General features: G+C 35.2%; 1 protein-coding gene across 3 annotated transcripts in view; it reads left to right on the top strand.

Moving 5' to 3' along the window:
- NDFIP2 (Nedd4 family interacting protein 2) overlaps positions 1–18,470 on the top strand; it is a 45,757-nt gene extending 27,287 nt beyond the window's left edge. For 2 of the 3 annotated variants that reach the window (XM_027646097.1, XM_027646084.1), the window contains 4 exons: positions 8,372–8,496; positions 11,509–11,575; positions 14,884–14,989; positions 16,913–18,470. In XM_027646097.1, coding sequence (XP_027501898.1) covers positions 8,372–8,496; positions 11,509–11,575; positions 14,884–14,987 — 296 coding nt within the window. In that variant the 3' untranslated portion in view covers positions 14,988–14,989; positions 16,913–18,470. The remainder of the gene's footprint in view (positions 1–8,371; positions 8,497–11,508; positions 11,576–14,883; positions 14,990–16,912) is intronic. The other variant, XM_027646092.1, reaches the window with a different exon arrangement.
- Positions 18,471–20,399: the final 1,929 nt, after the last annotated feature.

The raw sequence follows: 20,399 nt of genomic DNA, 5'->3' as shown, positions 1-20,399 counted from the left end.
GTATCCCAGACCTACTGAGGTATATCTTAATTGTACCTTTTTTCTGTGGAATATTAAAGAGAGCTGTGATAAATTGCATTAATGTACTGTAATGAACACATTTTTCTACCTGTACCCAGATATAAACACTTTGTGTTCCAGATGTAGCAAATATGTTTCTTCTTTTTTTTTTTTTTTTTTGTGGCATCAGTCACAGATAAGGGGACAAAGCAAAATCATAGTAAATGCTTGGAAGCCTATCAAGGCTGCACTGTTACCTGTGAATTGTGAAATTCTGTCATCTCTTAGTTGGACCACTAACTTGAATTAAAGGCTAGATCACAGTAATCTGGCAATTGATTTTTAACTAGAAAAAAATTGAGAGAGTGGTGATGTGCTGTATAAAAGTTGCTGGTGTTAGCATAGTGAGTTAAATAGCCATCCATCCATATGGTGGATTTTTGGAAGAAATCCAACCATACTCATTTTCAGGTTGAACTAACCACTGGCATATAAAAATGCACTGTCTTCAGGCAACCTCTGATTGCAGGCAGCCCTACTGTAGCACTTCGTCACATACTATGTGTACATGTCTTGTAACTTACATGATGCATTAAGCAAAGTTAGATTTAGCAACTAGAAGTTATTTCCAGAAAAATACTGCATCTGTTTTGTCCAATTGCTTATTTCCTTCTGATTTGTAAGGATATTTTCCCCTTCTGAAATAAATGTACTTGATAGCCTGGATGGAATCTTGGTCTTGAGGATCTATATGTTCTTTTTAGAATTCATCAGGATGAAAACTGATTGATTATCCACTGAAATTTCCTTTATGTCTTTCAACCCATCTCATAGTTCTTTTTTTTGTAATATTTTTTGCAGTCTCTCTATTTAACTGTTACAGATGCAGGTTACAAAGGTTTCATGAAAGTGTGTTTTCATGTTTGGCATATGATGTACTGGGACAATGTGGTGTTTGCATCTTGGGATAAAAATATGTGTCTGCCTCACATAGCAAATTATAAATACATTTATAGGGTAACAAAGTGGATTTTGTAGACTGACCTCTTCCTGTAGTTGGACCGCAGAAAGGGTATATATTCTTGGGGCAAAGGGAGGTATGACTTCATTTTTATTTTTCCTTTATTTCCCTCCCCCCCTGCTTTCCTATGTGCTATTACTTTTTGTATTTAACCTGTTTAGGTTCTGTATTGTGTGAACTTGTTCTTGCTCTTAAATCCTGGTTAAGGCCTTCATTAGCACTGCAGTTGGAGGTCAAGGGAATTGTTGGCTTTGATGTGTCTTAGGTCCTTAAAGTCACAGTTGTCCAAATCTACATGTCCAGAACCTTGTGTCTGCCTTTATCTATCCATGTTTACATGGATAAACTGGCACCTTTCTCTTCAAATAAATGTTTAGCTGAGTCTGACTGCACAGAGCACTAATTTTACACTTTTGACAAAAATACTCTGTAGATCGTACTTTTTCTTGATTATTCTGAGACTGTTACTGCAAACTTCACTCACATATGGAAATTGATAAAGTTTACTTGTTGTCTGTTCTCATAGTATGAGGAGTTCACGAAAAACTCATGGCAGTTAGACCTGTAATACTGATTTTCAGTAGTTTTTCTTAGGAAAGTTGGAGAACTAGATGAACAATGAGCTCAACATAATGAGGGTATATTGTAAATAGCAGATGGTGTATTCATGTCCTTCCAATAAGGAGATAAGTCTCTATAACGTTGATGTATGTAGAATTAGGAGAGCAGGAATTAAAATGAAATTTACAGTAAGGCTATCTTTTTTGGGTTTTTTTCAGGGTGGGGTATGTTAAAATGATGTGAGTAGGGGTGGCAGATCACAGGGAGCCTAAAATAAGTTCCCTCACTTAGCTAAAATGTAGGAAAACTGGATCAGGAACTGTTCTCTAGTGAGAGGAGCATGAACGAATGGCTTGTTCCAGATGTGTACTCCCACCTTCACTGCTGACTGTCAAGTGCAGCCTTGGTGGAAAGATCTCAGGGTTTGGAGGAGGGTGAGATGCCTTTAAGTATAACAGTAAGTTAATGTTCTTTAATTTCATTTTATTCAAGTGAAGTATAGTAAGATGAACTTCTTACTGAACTTACCTGCATATTGCAACCACTAACTGATATGTAACCACCATCTAGTGGTAGCTGCCCAAGTTGCATAAAATTGCTGTCTAGAGGCCATCTAGTGGCCAGGTCTGTTTGTTTGGGTTTTTTTTTGGTTTTTTGTTTGTTTTAGGAGCTGGTGCATGTGAGTTAAAAACCTGTTTCCCATCTCAGTTATAAAGTACTGTTCTGTTTAGCATAACTAAAGAGAATGAGACAATATACTCTAAAGAATAAAAGTCCTTTGTGTGAACAGCTGGGGTTTTTTCTGCTCGATTCAGAAACTTGGTGTTAAAACTTGAAAAACAACACATTTTATTTGTAATACGTGGTAAAATCGTATTATGATCAATTATTCATTGTTGTTGCTCTGAAGTCTGGTTACATTGGTGAGACTCTGCTCTCTATTGGTCAGGGCTGGTGTCTGTCAGTTTCTCATTTTGATGTAAATAAATATTTTAGTGAATATATTCATTTTACTGTGAATGGCAAATGCAAAAAAAATTCGCTATCAGACCACTTCATATATTTTTTTATATTATGTATTTTTAAGTGGACTGTGCCTTATAGAGCATAGTAGAAACTTTCCAGAATGCCAGAGGAAATTATTAATAGGTGAGTTTCTCGGAGTAATTTTTTTTGTATGCACAACAAAAGAAAAGAATTTCTGAGCTCTTTCTTTCCGTTTTGAACACAGATGTAATTGTGATAATACAAGTAACTGTCATGACCCAAGGGTTTGTTTTCATGCTTAATCTGCCTTTAGTGGAAGTTTTTTGAATTATGTCTGATAGGCTCATCCTGGTACATTATCTGAAGGAGCTCCTTTTGGATATTAATAAAGGGCTTATATGGTTGTCTTTTGTATTTAAGGAATGGTTTAGAAATATCAACCAACCTTTCTTCCTGTGGGCCTCAAGAAGAATTGCAGAGCTCATCCAGATTCTTGGAAACCATGTAAGGGAGTTTTGGGTTGTCCCTGCAATGTAGGAAAAATGAATATTAATTTGAACTCCACAGATGGGTTAATAAGGAGGAAGAAATGAAGAAAATTGGTCAGTCATGCAGCTGAAGTCGAAGTTCTCATACAGAGATCTGATTTGTTCTTTTTGAGCGTCTGGGCAATTTAAGCACTGTATACAACTCATACCAATAAAGTCTTTCACGGGGAAATGTAAATGTACATGTTGTCCTAGATGCTGTATTGGAACAGATAATAATCATGCCGAGGTTTTGTAGACTAATGTTCATACAGTTTTCAAAGCTATTAGATGCCTCAAACAAACTTCACACTGCTAGGGATACCTATGTTGAGGGTTTCAAGAGGGCCCAAGATGGAAGGCAGAGTTGTTGTGCAAGCTTAGGGTGAACATAGCCTCCTGGTGTATGCTTCCTGAGGAGCGGGAAGTGTGGTTAAATGTCCTGTGGGAGGATTCCTCTGTGTGAATTAAGGAAACCTGACTTCTATATGTCTACATCACAAACGTTATGCAGGTTTCCCTTAGTCATGCAAGAGAAACTGAGGAGAAGTCACTTAACTAAAATTTTGGATGTTGGAAGGAGATAAAGGAACTGTTCTGTGGGTGCTTATTTCTGTCTGGTTATTAGGAGAGCCTCGCTGACCTTCATAGACAATCACCTAACATCTCTTACTATAGAAAGAATTTGACTTATAGTTTCTCCATATGCACTAGATATAATACAAAATATTTGGAATGAGGAAGCTTCCAGTTGGGCATTAAGACAAACTTACCAATAAGGATAATGAAGCAATAGGAATAAATTGACTAGGAAAGTTTCTGAACATTAATCACTAAGTAGAAAAAAAAATTGTCTGTTATCTGTGGAAGCTGATAACCACTACTTCTAGCGATCATTATCAATATGTAGGTGAGCCCTCAGGAAGAATCAAAAACATGTTACAGTTGAAGAATGGAATAAATTCTGTGCAGGAATGGGAAGAATAATTTCTAGTGGTTAATGAAGATCTGGAGAGTATTATATATTGTTGCAGTATACTTAGTAAGTCTAGGCCAACCATGAAGCATTAAGATCTTTGGTGTTTGCTATATATTAAAATAGTAAGCAATTGGACAAATTGTGGAATAAAGAATATAACTGAGCATGGTTGCTTTTTGTATATGTAATTGCCATTATAATCTTATAATATAATCTTGAGCCATGGTTAAAATTTGGAACCAGCATAAGTCTTCAGACTAGTTTTGCTGGCTTCTTTTCATGATGCTGAATACAAACTTAAGGTAGGTGATAATTGTGTGGCTATGGAAAGCTCAGTAAAAATCAGCAAGTGAAGTGCAAGAACAACTGGGGGAAAAGCAGATTTGGTATAATATGCTTGACATCGTTTCATCTCCTGATGAATTTCAGTACGTACAACTCAAAACTCTTATGCTTTGTATTTTGGCTGAAAACCTTAAAGGGAAATACAGCATAAATATGGGTGCTGCATTGGATATCAAGAAGACTTTTTATTAGAAAAAACCTTTAGTGCAACCCTCCTCCCAAAAAACCAACTTACCTGTGTTTCATCATGAGTTTTGTGGTCATGAGGAGATAACACTATTTTTTATATTCTTCTTATGTCAGTTACATTGATATAGACTTACTGTCTCCTCTCGGTGTCACTTCAGGAGTGACACTCAAAAATGATAGTTTTATCAGTCTCACTTGTCTGTATGGTGCTAGAGTATCAAAGGAAGAAACTGAAATCATGATGCCAGTGCAGTCAACCTGAGTTTCATCTAAATGTCTGAAATTCATTAATGTAAAGTCAACAGTAGTTCAAAGTTGGGCTCAAGTAGGAATGTAATCACTCTTGGGATAAGAAACCATTCTTGTTGTAGAGTGGTGTGTTTTGCAACGGGTGTCTAGAAGATGCACACAGAACCTGGCTGCAGGAAGACAATGGGCAAACAGAAGTTAAGAATGCTTTTTTTAGTTAAAACCATGATGTGGTTGTAGCAGCTCATTAGGCTTTCTATCTCAGTGTTAAGAATGGCTTTTCTTATGGTAGCATGTATTAGTGTCACAGCAGGTATATTGTCTGTGCGGGAATCTAATGGGAGCTGAAGTGATACGAAGGATGAGGTCATCTCTTTAACAACTGAGCAGTGTCATTTACATTTCACAAAGTGACTGGTTGCAGACAAATAGCGGAGGATACATTTGTTACAACTGTACAGCTTAGTTGTTCCTAGTAGATAGAGAAGCAAGTTGGTAATTTTAGAGAAATTAACAGATAGTTCCTTTTACTAGTCACTGTCCTCTAGAGTCTATTTTCTCCCTCGGCTTGGTAAGGGAAACTTGTGCTGTAGCTTCTCTATAGCAACATAGGGTTGAAAATTATGAACAACTTTAACTGCAAGAATTAATAATTAGTTGAGACAGTAATGAACTGTAGTAACTCTTACCAGGCGCAGCGTAAGGGGTAAAGCTCAGAGAACTTGCATGGCTGGCAGAAGATACACATGGATACACATGATGGAAAAAGATATACAGATAGGCAAATGAGGTTAATCTTGATGTAGAGAAAAGCAATTGGAAGGAATTTCAGTCTGCTCAAAAGCAGGAGATGCATTTCTGAATGCAAATAGTGTCTTTTGCAACCAGAATGAGACAAGGAGGATGATTTTTGGAGTAGCAACAGGATGTGGAATGTGAGAGAGATGTAATGGGAAAGACTGGAAACATGTAGATATTATTGTTGCCAATCTTAAGTTTGTTAAAATGATGCAACAACAAGGCAGTATTGGGAGAATTTCCCTAATATATTGTCTGAGTTTTACAGAGGTGGAAGTAACATTCCTTATGCTGCTGAAGACAGGGAATTTTGAATAGGTCCTTACTGTACAGTTTTTCTAGCAGATGGTTACAAATAAAAACTTAAATAATGAGATTTTTCTTCTCTGTATGCCTCACTCTTACTGGGATGTTTAAACTTCCATAGTCTACAACTTTTGTATAGTTTGTCTTGTCTCCTTATATAACTTGATGGAACAGCACACTGATTAAAGAAGAAAAAAACTTACTCTGAACAACATTGGAACAGGCTGATGCCTCTTCTTTCAAGAACTGGGCAAATATCTCAGTATTAAATATCCATCAAATACTTCTCCAGTGGCTGTAGATTCTATTTTGAATATTCATTTAGCTTAAGTTGAAAGGAGGGTAAAATTGTCATTGTGTTTGACTTAGATTATAAGAACTAATTTTCTCTCCTCATGTATTGGGAAATCTGTAATTTTTATAAGGCATGTACAAATGAGTTCAGCTACTATAGATTTTTTTTTAATATATAACTATTAAATATATAGAATATTTAATATATAACTACTATAACTTATTAGTTACTTAATTATAACTATTAATTTTAATATATAACTATTAAAATTGTACATATTCTTTAGTCTGTGTAGTCCATTGGAAGCACATCTGTCTTCTGTCCTTTTTAACATACATGTCTTTGGAGCCATAATCACAGTCACCCTTTGTAGCTTGAGCAGTGGAGAGAAAGAGCAGTGAACTCTTGTGCTGAGACAAGAACAGAGGATGCATTCAATAACGTTTGGAGAGCTTGCTTAAAATAGGGAAATCCTATTTTTAAAACAGCGTAATCAGGCTTTCTCAAATATAAGTGCTTTATCTGTGTTTTGGAAAGATAGGTAAATGTTAGGGTCACAATTTTGCTCTGTAGTTTTTTTTAATGCCAATTTGGATCAGCATTTATTTAAAGGTGGTTCCCCCCCTCCCTTTTTTTTTTTTTTTTTGTAAAGATTAGTAATTAGTATAAAAGTAAGAATTCTCATTGCCACCATCTATTGCCTGTGGCTCTGACCAAAGCAAGATGTTTTCTCACTTGTACTACATGACTATGTTGATGTGAAGTCTTCTAAAACTTCTCTTGGAACTTCAGTGTCTTTACAGTTCATGGAATTCCACTGCAGTTTTACAGACTAATTCTGCATTTGTGGGCAAATCATGCCATCTTCACATGGATTGTTGAAGGAGTTGTAACAAGATTTTAAATTATAAAAATAGTGGTTGTTTATAAATAATACTTCAAAATTTACTTAAAGAAAACTACTGAGCAGTTTTCTGTTCTTACTGTTCTGCATTCAAGCTTTAACTGAAAAGACAGACTTTTTTTCCTGTAGTGATTTAATGTCTGAGTTTTATGTGGCTAAGTTTAGGGATTTAAAACATTAAGGATTTGTATGCAGGGGTTTTGTTTCCCTTTGCCCCTCTTCCATTCCTTCTTTCCTCTTCTGTGGTTTTTGTGTTTACTGTGGAGTTCTCTAAGGTTTTCAGTTTTCCAGTGTCTTGTTCTCTCCAGAACTCTCCTGAGTTGTCTTCTTACAACAGCTCCTTCAGTTCTTCTATTTGGTTGTTTTCTTTTCAGATACCCTCACTGACTCCCAGAGCTGGGATATTACCCTAATTGTGAATTCCCACACCTTGATATAATACATGCAAACTGAAGTTGATACAGATGATGATGATGTTGATTTCCAACTACATGTGCAGATTTGAAACTTTAAGTTATTAAACTGCTAAGAGTTGTATAAAATTGTTAGTTGGAGCAATAGTGGTAGTTATACTCAATATCCTTTTTGTTCCTTGATTTCTTGAACTTCTGTGTAAAACTCCTAAACTCTTGAGCTTCTGTGTAAAACTCTTATGCTTGAATATAGATCTAAAGGAGAAGACAGTTACCCATGAAACATCAACTTCTCACCTTATCTTCATTTCTACACTATGTTTACAGGGCAAGAGTGAATACTTTTATTCCATTTGATCCAAACTGGATAAAGCTGAATATGCAACCTTGGTACATGCACGTATGTGTGCATGTAACTATGTTTTTGGTTATAAAAATATAGTGAGGGTTTTTTTGTTTTAATCCGAATCTTGTATGTTAAAATTCTTTGTGTGAATTTGCCCTTCATCTCTAGTGTAGTCTGGTCAGGTGTCTGTTACAATGTAATGCTTTATTTTATGTTGGCATTTTCTCTTTTGTAAAGCAGTAGGTTCCAACCTGTTTACCATTTGCTTTGTCATTAAGTGACTACACCATGGGGAATGTCTGGGTTCAAAGTCAGTCTCTGAAAGCCTGAATTACTGGAAGGGAATTAACTGTGTAAGCATGTCCTTAGTAGTTTAAAAGTGAAATTACTGTTAAGTCTGTTTGCTTAGGTATACAGATTAACACAGGCTACTGTTTCTTTTATTTTATAGTGGCGTTTATTTTCAACTGGATTGGATTTTGTTTATCCTTCTGTATAACAAATACTATAGCTGGAAGGTATGGTGCAATCTGTGGATTTGGTCTCTCCCTGATCAAATGGATTCTCATTGTACGGGTACGTTTCTTGATTCACAGTGTACAGACTCTGTTTGTAGAACAAACCCATAACAATTTATTCAAGGCTATATGATAAGAGAATTAAAAAACAGTATGTTAAATGCTAGAGCTTAACAGAGAGCCTAGAATTTTCCTAACTTTGTCTTTAGAGAGAATTTACTTGCTGTATAATATATGCTTACTAAAGATGAAGCTTAATCTATTTTTACCTGACATAGCATTTGATGTTCACATTTCCACTAAAATAAATGCAGAATGACTCAGTCTTTGCACAAATATTTATAAGTCTAGAGGAAGTGGAGCAAGTCCCTAAAATATCACTGGTATTATAGCGTCCTATATGAAAGATTTATAAATGTCTTGGCCTGTTGGGAAGGAATATCACGAAACATTTCTTCCTTACATTTGATTCTTCTATTCCTTGTAAGATACCCATCAAATCAAGTCAAAATTAAATATGAAGTTATTTACATTTTTACCATCTTACATGTTGAATTTCTTGATATTTTCACTGTAAGACTAGATACTTTTCTGAAGGGTGCATTAGCCAAATGGAAGTTACTTAGCTGACTAAGTGGATGCTAGACAAAATGTAATGATTCTTTCTGAGCCTGAATTCTGTGTATCTGAGACACAACATTTAAAATCTCATCCCTTTTAATGAAGAAAGAGATCTTGGATATCTTAGTTATCTTTTATGTTCTGCCAGTGATGATTTTTTTTTTTTTAATTTTTCCCTTTTGTGTGTGTTAGTAGCTGAAGTTGATTTGCTCTTAGCATGATAGTACGAAAATAGTAGAGAGATTGTGTGGTCCTTCCAGGACATGTACTGCATCCTTCTTGGAGCTTTTTTTTTAATTTCCTTTTTGGTCCTTTGGAACAGGGGAATGCTACTGGACCAGATGTAATTCTGTTATGTTTGTTGGAATTCAGGTGTTGAGATGGAAAGAGAAGACATGAATTTTTCAACTATACATGGGGATATTTTCAGCTTGCCTTGAAGCATACTAATCAGAGGGCAGAACTTGCTCATTGTGTCAGTTTTATTATTCCTCTCTGCTTGAAAATGTGCTCATAACAAACACAAAAATTAGTATGTGTTAAACTTCCTGAAGAATTACTGTGTTCTAGACTATAATTAAATAGGGTTTTTTGTATAATGTTTTATAATGTTTTTTTCTCATAGGGAAGATTACTGTACTCCTGTGTTATCTCCCTTCCTAGAGACAATAGCAGAAAACTGATGAGGTGTATGTCGACAGTTGTTTTAATGGTGACACACAAGCAAGGATATGTGCACAAAGTGGCTTTGTTCCTTTGTTTCAAATTCCTCCAGAGGCTTGTATTGCCCTTTCTCACTCAGGTTCAGTAGTACAAAACGTTATAGTGACTAAGCAGCCTGAGTTCACATATACTCTCTCTATCAGTTTTTACTGGGTGTGGCATGGATGGAGAGAGCCTGGAGAAAAAAAGCACAATTTTGCTGTTGGGGAAATTCTACAGCCATAGCTGATTCTACTCGCAGAGAGTGTGAGAGTAATGCACATAGGCCAGTATTTGATTGTTGCAGTAAATCTTCTTTCCAACTAAATGAAGTTGTAATTTTTAAAAAAGTGTATTGAGACATATATATATATCATAGAATCAACCAGGTTGAAAAAGACCTTCGAGATCATCATATATATGTGTGTGTGTGTGTGTCTGTATATATAGAGAGAAAGAATTGAAAATACTGGTAATCAAGTAAGATGGAATTAATATTGTTATCAAAATCCCCGGAATTGAGTATTTATATGGGGATAATGTGAATACCAACTCTTTAATTGAACTTAATAGTTCTGTTTATTCATATTTTTGTATTGGATTGATGATAGAAATGAATACAGTACAGGATCAAACTCTCAAATAATTCACATGATCTGGCTTTATTCTAGGGGAAATGTGGATTAATTGAAGAAAAAAACCCAGCTATATCTAGAGTTTTTAAAATATCTTGGATTTTTATCTCATTGCATATGTGGCCCAGTATCCACTCTTTCTTCCCCCCACTTCTTGGTTGATATGCTGAAGTGTCCTAGAAATGGCAAATAGGAAGCACTCTGGTAGGATGCAGTAAACATACTGAATGATATCAGGATGGAAGCATATGAAAAGTGTACAGAAACTACTAAGTAGATTATTCCTTCTGGCAACTTTTCGCACATCTCTCCATTTCTACTCATTATGTGAGTTTTGGAGACATTTGATTAGCCTTTTTATCAGTGAAGCGTGAAGTCTGGAGTCTGGTAAAGGCACAGATACCTGTCTCCAGTGCCGTCACACCCTGCCCTCCAGCTACCTCGCACATCACAGGGAGGACAAAACTGTCTACCATGGTCACTAACAGGAACAGCTGAAATGCCACTTCAAGGTTCATTTAGTTGTGTTCAGCTCACTGCTGGGAACTGAATGCTGGTTTGAAAATGAAAAGACTTTAATGAGTTGGGGGTCTTTATGGGGCTGGTATTCTTGGCAGCGATTAACAGTAGGGGGTATACAGAAGGTCAAAAGCTCTTCTTTTGAGAGGTCAGCAGAACATCCCTGTCTGATAAGATTAAACTAATGTGGCTTTTCGTGTTAATATCTAAAGCAGCAGGCTGCTGTAATGTGTTTGGGATGGTAGGCACTGGGGGGAAAAGAAGAAAATCAACAAGTGGCAATTCGTTTTAACAGAAAATGTAACATGACTAGCAAGTAATACAAGGGTTTTTTTCATATATATATATATGTTCTTTTATATACACACGTACGCGTGCGTTTTTTAGATATTTTAAATAACTTTGCCACAGACCAACTGACACTGGATGAGTTCTTTGTGTATTAAACTGCTGCACAAATACCAGTTTTGCGTTTTAGCAGGATACCTTTTATTTAAATTTGCTCTCTCCTCCATGCTTTCTGTATTTGTGTAGTGTGTTAAATGTGTCTTAGTCATCTGTCTTACTGCGGCTAAGCCTCCTATGAATTTCAGTTTTCAGATTATTTTACTGGATATTTCAATGGACAGTACTGGCTTTGGTGGATATTTCTTGTACTTGGTAAGTGGCAATTGAATTCATTTCTGTTTTGATGTGGAAGTATTCAAAGATGAATCATGTCATCGTAAGTAAGAGTTCTGTAACATGTTTAGTTATGTGTTTTTCTTTACTTGCTGATAGTTTTGTGTGTTGTTTTTATTTCCATAGTATTCACAAGGTTATTGGTTACCATAGTGGTGTTATTATGTGAACTGCGGACTATTCAAATAACCTTCAACTCAAAAAATTTTGCTCTGCATAAGTGATTATGTATTTAACTGAGATTTGTAATTTATGCTTTTTAAGCTACTTCTGCTGATCTAGTGGTGCAGAACTGTGTAACAAAATTTTGTTTTTATGTAGAGTACATACAGAAAAGTGAGTGATATATACTTAAATGTATAAATCTGTATGTCAAGTATTAAATTTTAAGAATTGTGACTGATATCAGGAAGGTGGAGTCTGATATTTTGTGCACAGGTCACAAAATGTCCTTTTCAAGTCCTTTGAAATGCATACTGCATCAGTAATTTCTCAGTAGGATGAGAGAATGACTTCATGCTTGCTGATCACAGTGCTCCCATGATGTCAGCTTTCTCTTAAGAGGTCTGTCTTCCCGTGTTCAAAGTCTTATGTGCATCAAATTCTGCTCTTCTCTCTGTTTTTAATGAGGATGTACCCAAGCACTATACTGTGGATTTTGTAATTTGAATATGTCATCTGAAATCATTTTCTTTTACAGAAATGAATGCTACTATCCGTTTTATTTTCTGTTTCCAACTCTGGAAGCACAGTAAACTGTTGCTGATTCAGTAGGTGGCACTCTTCCCTTTGAGTCAATTGACTTAAATGGCTAACAGTGAATGTTAGAATGAAATGCTGAGTAAATTAAAAAAGAAAAACAAAACAACCAACACTGAGGTTTTGAATGTTTATAACTCCTTATTTATCTTGAAAGAAATGCCAGAAGTCTTAAAGGACATTACCGTTATCTGCCTTTTAGTACTGTTTGAGGCCATTCATCAAACTTCCTAATACTCACCTTGCTCTACTGTTGTGCACTTTATAGCTTGAAATATGTAGAAACTGCAAATATTCAGCACATCACAGCATCAGTCCCTTGAACGCTTTCATATTGTTTGAGGTGATTGTATTGAAGTAGGAAGTGAAATGACTCTTTGCAGGCACAAACATCTCCATTTAAGTCTTTGATTAAAAACAAGCCTTGTGGTGCCTGAGATTGAGGTTTGACACTTTTTTTCACTAGGATGAAAATATTGTGTTCTTCCCCAACACCTTCCCCCACCATGTCTATGGAAAAAACTATAGCTCTTCTTTTCACTAGTCTTTTGCAGCACATGTTCAGAAAGAAGCTCATTTTAATTTGGGAAAGCCTTATTTTCAGTCTAAATTGTTTGAGGATTTTTTTTTTTTAAATCACGAAGTTTAGGATATGCTTTGCAATAAAAGGCACTGTGAGGCATTCAGTATTCATCCAGCAGTCAGTGTTCCCTTGTCTTACAAATGTTTTGCATGAAATACACCAACAATGTTTTTAAACTGATAAAGTGGTTATACCAAGATTACTGGAACACCATAGAAGGATTTGACCCAACAAAACTACTTAGCAGGACATGAAGGAGTTATTATCATGCCACGGGAACACTGCCAGCCAGATCTGCGTTTTGTTGGTTCAGATAAATTTTCCATTAGACCACGAGAAGTAGCATGTCCAACATCTCTTCAGAAGTGAATGAGTTGTAGTCTTTTTTTATAGCCCTTTGACATACTTGAGCCCACCTACTGCCATCTCCTCTCTTCTGGTATTCACCTATCGGTTTCTGTTCCCTTTCCTTCTTTCAAAATCTGACAAAATCTGCTAACATGTCACAGAAAAGTGAAGTGGTCAATTTCCTAGGAGCTGTCATGTACAGTGAACAAATTGGAGAGAGACAATTCAAATTTTCAAATTTAAATGTTAACCAGTGTTTCTTTTTGAGGAACACAGTGTAAAGTGGGATGGTTTTTTTTCCTTCCTAAAGAGAGAACTATAAAATATGGTTGAACTTGGACTGGTTGTCCAGCATGTGTAACGCAGAAAATATGCTATCAAACACCTTAAGAGCCGCCTGCCCTCATTTTGCTGTTTCAGCTGCTTTTCAGTTGAATGTGGGACTACCTCTGGTAATGTCTGGGCAACAGCTTTTCTGGTAGACTTGTGGTCCACATCTTAAGGCTTTCCTCTCTGTGCAGAATTCGCCTTAATCACAGAAACATGTCTGGCTTAGGTAAAGTTCCCCTAGTTAGCAGATCATCCTCTGTCATTTTATTGTTTCTCTGTCTATCCTAATGAAGCTTTGACTTAAAAAAAACCAAAAAACAAAAAACAACAAAAGGAAAGTTAAAAAAATTGCAAGCAAAAAGCATTTACAAAAGAAATTATCACAGCAGAAAATCAGGGGCTCATCCAGGACAACAGAAAGAAATAGCATCATGTAGGAAAGGGGAAAGAATTAAATCCTTTGCTATACTTGTTAAACCTCAGTTTGAATTTTCCTTTGAACTTTTGGAATCTTAATACATACGTGTATCTATACACGTAGGCATATATCTCCAAGATACTGTTGTTGTAAATGAACTTCTCTGTGACTAGTGTGTACATCTTGTTCCTCTTAGCTGAAATTTACTTTCAAATGCAGTTAAATGTAAGTATTTTAGAACAATTTTAAATGTGGAGTTAACAAAAAATGTTGTCTTAACACATTTTGAGTAATTTTCTCTGACAGTTGTTCTTCTTCCTCTTGGAGAGGTGTTTTTTCCTGAATGGTTAAATCTCAAGTCATAATCTACCATAGCTTAGTACTGGCTTACTTCTAGAGCAATCTCTACCTTCTGTCTTCTTTTTTTTAAACTCTTTTGACTTGCAAGATGTTTATCTTACACATGTCTAGAGGTACATTTTGTGGTTCAGGTAGTCTTCTAACACACTAGTAATTTATTTTGAGAATTCTAATTGAAAAGAATGTGCAAATCATATCCTTTTGTTTTTCAGGGTTTTTTTTCTTCTGTCTAAGTATTTTCATGCAGTCTTTTTAGCAGATGATACTTGAACCCAGAATGACTGTAAAATTTCTGCAAAATTTTCCATAAAACTGAATCGTCATCACAAGATAAAAGCTGACTTTTTTGTTGAATTTGTGAACGATACATAAAGACCTTGCTTTACTTTGTATAATCTAGGTTTAAAAAAATTATGTTAAAAAAATAACATGTGATAGTGTTGTACTTATGTTAATATACTTTATTTTGTGCATTTTCTACACTTTCAGGACTCCTCTTGTTCTTTCGAGGCTTTGTTAATTATCTTAAAGTCAGAAATATGTCTGAAAGCATGGCAGCTGCTCACAGAACAAGATTTTTTTTCTTGTACTGAAGGTAAGCATCTTTTATCTTTCCCAGGAAAATAGAGACGAATGAAATATTAAAAATAAATAAACTATTGTCACAAAACAGCAATTACATGTTTTTTGAACATCTGTCATGAATACTGCATATATTCTTCATGGACTCGGTGGTATGTGTAGTCTCTTATTTGAAAGTAAATAATGCATCTTGTTGCCTCCAGTCCTCCCTTGAAGTAACGTTCAGTAACAAAAATGAAGAGGAACATCTTGTTTTTCCGAAGCAAGAAACAGTATCTGCCGCCTGTCAGGATACTGTCCTTTGTGTTGGAAAACTGGCTTTAGTAGTCAACCTGTTGTCAGCAAGTTTGGAAGCACTAATCTGCCTGCATATTAAATCTGATTGACATGGGTTTGAACATGCAAACAATAGATGAGCATTGTCTCTCTTTACACGACTGGATTACGACAGTCATGTACAAGTATGATTATTGTGTATGCAACAATGTGCTTTATGTATCCTTCAGGTAGCTGACTAATCAGTCTGGCACATATCCACTCTTTTTTTTCTTTTTTTTTTTTTAATACTTTTTATCCGTTAAGTGGATTTATTGGACTTCACTATGTAACTTCAACTAGGGGTCTTTATTTATGTTCAACTTCTTTTATTTAAATTGCATGATGAGATAAATTTAAGCCTAGAAATAAGAATTACAGCATTTTCATTGCTCTGCACTTTGCAAAATGCTTAAAGACTGTTTTGACTTACCTGAGAAGCTATGTTTGCTGTAAAAAAAAAAAAAAAGTTTTTGTACATTTTCTCCAGGATTGATCACAGGATCAATATTAATTAACCAGCAACACGTTATTGAAGCATGTAAAAAAAAAAAGGACTGTATATGTTTAAAAAAACCTAGTTCATTTTATTCCTTTTATATAAGACAGTGATACACATTTAAAAACAGGTAATGATGAGTATCTGTACTATACAATATGCACTTGATCATGGAAAAATCTGTTAACATAACTATAGCATAATATTTCTCTTTCATGTGCCATTTTGTCAAAATTATGTAGTAAGTTAATTAACTGAGGCATATATTGTCTTTTAGTAACCAATCTAAATTAACAACTACATGGAAGTATTTCCTTCTTGCAATAGTTACATATGGCTTCTCAGTGCTGTGTATAATCTCTTCAGAATACTGAAATTTGTAGAGACAAGGCTGAAAATATCTGTTAGCTTTCAGTACAATAAAGTTTTAAAATGCTACTTTTAAAAAACAGTTGTTGGGACTAAATGGTCTTTGAGAACTGTAGCTTGAAGAGAATAATGAGAGTGTAGGATAATGTCGTCTGGGATTCCTTGCTCTTCTGCAGTTAAAGTTCTGCTTTGGGACAAAACAGTCTTTAATCCAGCATAAACTGAAGTTAATGAGTTGTCCTATCTAAGTTCAGTGGCTTTGAATTTTTCCTTTACCTATCACCACCACTGAGATGTATCGGTTGTGGGCTGATAAGATCTGTGGAATGTTTGTAGAGCTTATATTTACAATATTTACAATATTAACAATATTTATAATATTTATAAATATTTATAATATTTATAAATATTATGTTTTTGAAGCATCTTAAGTACTGAAACAGGAAGTTCACATTAATGGCTATCACAGTATAATGTCCTTATCCTTGCACAGACAGGTAGCTTCATCTACAGTGACTCCTCTACAGTGACTGTTAGTTTTAGTAAATAACAAATACAGTTAGAAAATATTCTCAGTTATTCTTTGAAATCATAACAAAATAACAGTAAAGTTTGGGGTTTTTTCTCCCATCTTGACATGGGTGAGTAGGGAGGCTGCTGTTTTGCTGAAGTTCAGGTTTGCTAGTCACTTCGCAATGCTATTCTAGTGGATCATGGTGGTGAACTGAAGTACAACTCTTTCTTTATCTCTAGACTGCATCGAACAGACATTCCTTTCCAGTGCTGGTGTGAAACTTCCAGATGATGTGTAACCCTCCAAGTTAATAAGACAGAAGACTACTAAAACAGGAAGACAAATTAGTGAAGATATGGCTTTAAGAATGAATGACAGGATGCTTTATGCTCAAATACCAGTTCTGGTCATTCTAGTAAATATTTATTATTGCTGCCTCTTTTTTTTTTAGCACATTTGTATATGTGCTTATTAAAAAGATAATATTGAAGTAAGAACAAACTATCTGTAAGTATAGATTAGGTACAGTCAGACTCAATCTGTGCTTGTTGTGTCTGAAAGATTTAAGTGGTAACTTGTTTCACAGCTTCTATGTACCACTGACTTGGTGATCTGAACTTTTGAGTAAAATAAAATGCATTAAGTGATTCAGATTAACCAGTTCAGACAAATTTTTTTTATATAATTTAGATTCATCTAATGATTGTATAGAACATTTTTAAGTTTACTAAACCCCAAAGTTCCTTGTTGTCACAAACTTGTATTCACCAGTATTTTATCAAATTCAAAACAACATACTGGTTTGCTTAAAAATTATAAACTTTGAGTTCCCTGTAAATAATTCTACATAAATGACTGTTGGAATTGCTTCTTAGGAAATATGTAAAAATATATTTTGTAACAGCATATTCTCTAAATTTTGTTTAACCTTAGAGCTATATACATATTTTTTGTTAATTGGCTATTAAGGGTATAGTTATTATTAGATGTAATTTTGGAGGTTTGCATTCTTGAGTTCAGTATAAATACAACATCCATACTGAGGGCTTCTCAAAAAAAAAATCATATCGCTATCTTATAATGCTTGTTTAGAATAAATACTTTGCCATTTCATAAGAATAAACTAGTTTAAATGCAGGGTAATTTGGGAAATAATCTATGAGGGGAAAAAAATATTTCAAAGCTCTGAAAGTACAAAATGTGTGTTGCACCTCTCCCAGTATTCATTTAAGGTATACCATTACTTTCTTATAAATATCATCTCTTTAAGGGGTACTGTCTACTGTTCATGCATGTGTGGTTTCTTTTAAAGTTTATGAAATTTATGCGTCTCATTAAGTAGGAGAATACATCTCTCAGTCCTTTGTACAACTGGAATCTCAGTTGCAAAAATGCATTGGTTGTTGGTTGCACCTTTGAGGGGGGAAAAAATACAAATACTTTCCTGCAGTTTTTCTTTTTATATTAGAATTCTACCTTTTTATTACTAACATTAAAGCCAGTGGGGTTTGTTGTGTTAAGCTAGTTCTGTATTGACTTTTGTATCTATAATGAATGTTTAAAATATATGTATGTAAACTGGTCACATTATTTTCCTAATCTTTCAGAGATACAGATAGTGACTAAAATTTTACGGGCACCTCTACTTCTCTAAGGAAAGAAGAAAGTTAAATATTACGTTCAGTATCCTATTGGGATTTCCTTCTAAACTTATCTGTTTTTTCTCTGTTATTTTGCATTCACTGTCCAGATGAAAAAGAAGTGGATAATAAAGCATTGCTTTGTTTTGCTAATTAAGACAATGTTTTTTGGGATTTTTTGTGTACTTCATGTTGAAAAATGCACACTGCAGTATTTGTGTCAACATGTAATTATAGAAAAATTACTTGGCAAAATAGGTGCTGACCAATCCTCTCTTCTCTTTCTCATCTCGTATTTTATGTGAAGAAACTGTTAGGACATTTCTTTTAAGAAGTTAATGCGACTCTGCAAGGCGTGCAGTATCGCCTCATTTTCTGTGCTTACCAATATCAACTAGTACTGTCTTCCAACTATATCAATTTTCCCATATTATTAAGTAGCAGACTTCTGATAGAATTATTTCTGTTTGGTCCACTGCACTTTACAGAAAGCTTTATACAGATATTTTGTGTACTACCTTGGAAAAATTGTCATTTGGACAGAAAGAAGATGTAGAGTTAAAAATGTACGTGTTATCTAATCCTTTCTGGTTGATGCAGCAGTTTGGAAGCCTGAAATCTCATCAGCAGGAGGAAGGGAACTGGGACACTGTTTTCAAAGACTCTGCAATCTATTCCAGATGTGTCAAATGCTGCATATTTTCCTTGCTATTTCCTGTGAGCTCGGTTTGGAGCAGCTGGCTCTGTGTTTTAGAGACACCTGGCCAGCTTTTCTTTGTGTCTTGTTGGGGGCAGGGGGAGAAGCTCCAGTATCACAGTGAAGTTGACTGTAAACAGATTTTGTATGAATGCAAATAAATAAGGCTTTGAAACTTGGAGCAAAAACAGCTGAAGGAGGGGAAGTGAGGAGAGAAAATTCCATTTTATTTGAGCAACAGGCATTATAGTAATTTTTCTAGTTTTGTCACCTACTTTTATTGATATAGACACCACAGGAAGATTGACATCTTAAATATGATTTAGATAGCCTGTGGGCTATTTCAGAAATGATCCATGACTCACAGTTCAGTCTTCTTACAGAGCAGAGATTGTCTCCAAGCTTCCGCTTTGCTGTCTCATCCTAAAGTATGGACACAGTCCTCATCCTGCAACACCTTTTAACCTGATTTCAACACCCTACTCTTTCTGTATCTGCTTCCCTCCCTTTGAACAGTGACAACAGGTGAGGAAAAGTGACTTTATTCATGTGTTACCATAACATCAGAAACCTTTTAATCTCTTCCACATTTTGAGAATGTTTTCCCATAATACTCTACATTAGTTCCTCCTGTGTTGTTGTTTGCGTTGTTCACTTAAGCAAAAAAGTTCATCTCATGGAATAACGATAGCTTCCTGGGCTTTTGAAGAGAAGGTGAATAACCTCTGGTATGGAAACAAATATCTCTCAATAAGGAAAAGATATATTCCTATCATGCTAAAACACGATTAGCATATGTGCACATTCCACCCAGAAACATTGGAGTCCAGTGTATTGTTTCTTCTGTGTACATTGTTCTTTTCCACCATCCCAAAATATTTACCTTTTTTTTTTTTTTATAATTCTGAGGATACTTTTACCATCTGTATATCCTCTACTTAGCATATGCTTTCCAGTTCCACATCCCTTCTCCTTTCTCTGTCACTGACTATACATCCAGCAAGGACAGGCAGAAGGCTTCTCTACTGCATGTTGGCTGCAGTTAATAAATAAAGCACTTAGCAATTCCGAAGAGGTTTTTTTGTGCTCTGCAGTGATGGTTTGTGTCCTCATAAATCCATATTTTACAGGTAAGCGAACTTTTAAAATCAGTGACTCTCAGACAACTGAAAATGCTTAAAATACGTAACTGTGCCATCCACCCGTTGTAAGCATTGTGTGTACAAGTGGAATTAAAATTATGGCAGAATTTATCTTGTGTATGAGTCTGAATAGAATCGTAGAACGATTTAGGTTGGAAAAGACATTTAAGATGATCTTGAAATGTTTCCCTGATACATAATTGCCTTCACCTCCACAACCCTTTTAAAATGAAACAAAGTGAGTTTT

This window comes from Corapipo altera, unplaced genomic scaffold (genome assembly GCF_003945725.1).
Source record: "Corapipo altera isolate COAL_440 unplaced genomic scaffold, ASM394572v1 0, whole genome shotgun sequence".
NCBI lineage: Eukaryota > Metazoa > Chordata > Aves > Passeriformes > Pipridae > Corapipo > Corapipo altera.
The sequence above is the reverse complement of the archived record's forward strand: the minus strand, read 5'-3'. Positions and strand labels throughout refer to the sequence as shown.